General features: G+C 38.1%; 1 protein-coding gene across 1 annotated transcript in view; it reads left to right on the top strand.

Annotated features, from left to right (window-relative positions):
- LOC125042148 (ficolin-1-like) overlaps positions 1-1,969 on the top strand; it is an 8,497-nt gene extending 6,528 nt beyond the window's left edge. The window contains exon 5 of the mRNA XM_047637613.1: positions 1,804-1,969. Coding sequence (XP_047493569.1) covers positions 1,804-1,969 — 166 coding nt within the window. The remainder of the gene's footprint in view (positions 1-1,803) is intronic.

Raw genomic sequence — 1,969 nt, 5'->3', positions numbered from 1 at the left:
GGCCTCTGTTTGGCGGCTCGCCACGAGGGACCCTCGTAGGTGGAAGCAAAGGGTGGATGCGGCTATGCGCCCCTGCCGGCGTTAGCTCCCAAATGATGATGAACTCATACTCCATCCATGCACTCGGGAAAATTTGCTGTAGTGTTGTTTGTAGTTCCATGGTTCATGGAATCAAAGGCCTAAGCTGAATGACTTGGGATAAAAAGCGGAGGTCATTCCTGGAGTCTAGAGAGTGGATATAAGAGGCAAAAAAAGATGACTGTGACTTCTATTTTGCATGCAATTTGTCACAGTTTGCATTCCAGTGGACTCAGCCTAATAGTCGCTCGTTCTAGTGATGGCGAGAAAGTTGCTAATGATTGAAATCAGCAAATGTGCTAGATATCTAAGGTTAATAAAGAACTATTCCCAGTAGAAATGAGTTAACCATTTGGATAACTGGACATAAGACGGGGATGAAGAAGAGAAGGAAAAGGAAAGAAAAGAAAAGACCATGCAAAATTAGTGGAGGCGAGGGCTGAGGTCCTCGACCATAATAAGCAGGGGATTTGGGGGGTTGGCGAGAAAATAGAACCCTTTTCTTTTACTGCTTACATTTTTGCCTTGACCATATGCAATCCTTGGAGAACTTAAGCAGTAGTATGTCCCATGTCAGAAATATGTCATACTCCGGAAAGATTGTTTTTTATTTTACAGATATAATGTGCGTATAGAATTACCTCAGTTGAGAGTGCATCTACCTTTTATAACGTTCCTGTTTAGGTTATTAACTTGATAATTACTGTTGTAGCTATTTTACTTAAGCATTGTTATTATTGTTGTTATCTTATTGTAACCATTATCGTCACCATCGTCACTGTCATTTGATAAGGTTACCTATTATTATCATCATTATGACTACCATCATTATTGTTATTCTTAGCATTATCTTTGTTATTATCACTATCAACTATTATCATCATCACTCTTATTAATCCTCTTCATTAGGTTTCAGAATAACCAGCAGATCAATGATAATAGAGAACTTATCAAGAAAATGGCTGTTGCATGGTGCTTAACTTTTACTGCAAATGATGTTATTGTCTTGATTATCTTTTTTAATATTATCGTTTTTAATTACTATGGAATTTAAATAGTTGTAGCAAATTAACCCATTATTTTCATTCTCATTCCCCCCCCAAAGCATTCATATAATAACAGTGCCATTACAATGGTTACTATATATATCATCACAAGGACTTTCATCTAAGTTATTCATAGTTTCCTATTGTAACACTGCCCTTCAGTCATTTATCATTCAAAGTTTCAAATCATAACACCAATTTTAACTCACCATTTGCAGTTTTGTACTCTGACATTCATTTCTATTAGATCCATGCTGCAATGCATTTCATTGAATTCATTCATCGTATTCTGTCCAATGCTGCAACTCATTACTCAGTTCATTCATCATTTACCATTTCATACTGTAACTACACTTCCGTTACTCAACATCCAAAGCTGCATACCGTAACATTTTTGTGATCAGTCTTTCACCATCTGTAGCACCATGCTGTAAAACTTTGCACGTCCTTAATTCATCCTTGATTGATCTCTACCACATGCATTCAGCACTCAGTATCCCATACTGACATCTTTCACCTTTCATTGTTCCATATCGTAACAATTTTGCCATCAGTCTTTCACCGTTTGAAGTTCCATACCTTAAAACTTTGCACTTCTTTCACAACCACAACCATTCAGCAATAAATATCCACCATTCAGAGCTCTATCTAATTCAGAATATCTATTTCCAACCACCAGCTTCCCTGGCGGATGGTGGTACGTGGCCTGTCTTTCTGCCAACCTCAACGGACCTTACCTTGGGGCAGATAACACCATTTTAGGTCAAGGGATAATATACAAGTCTTGGACAGGTCTCTACTACTCCCTGAACTCGTCAACCATGATGATCAGGCCTTTGAACTGA

This window comes from Penaeus chinensis, chromosome 31 (genome assembly GCF_019202785.1).
Source record: "Penaeus chinensis breed Huanghai No. 1 chromosome 31, ASM1920278v2, whole genome shotgun sequence".
Classification (NCBI taxonomy): domain Eukaryota; kingdom Metazoa; phylum Arthropoda; class Malacostraca; order Decapoda; family Penaeidae; genus Penaeus; species Penaeus chinensis.
This window is presented reverse-complemented; position numbering and strand designations above follow the sequence as displayed.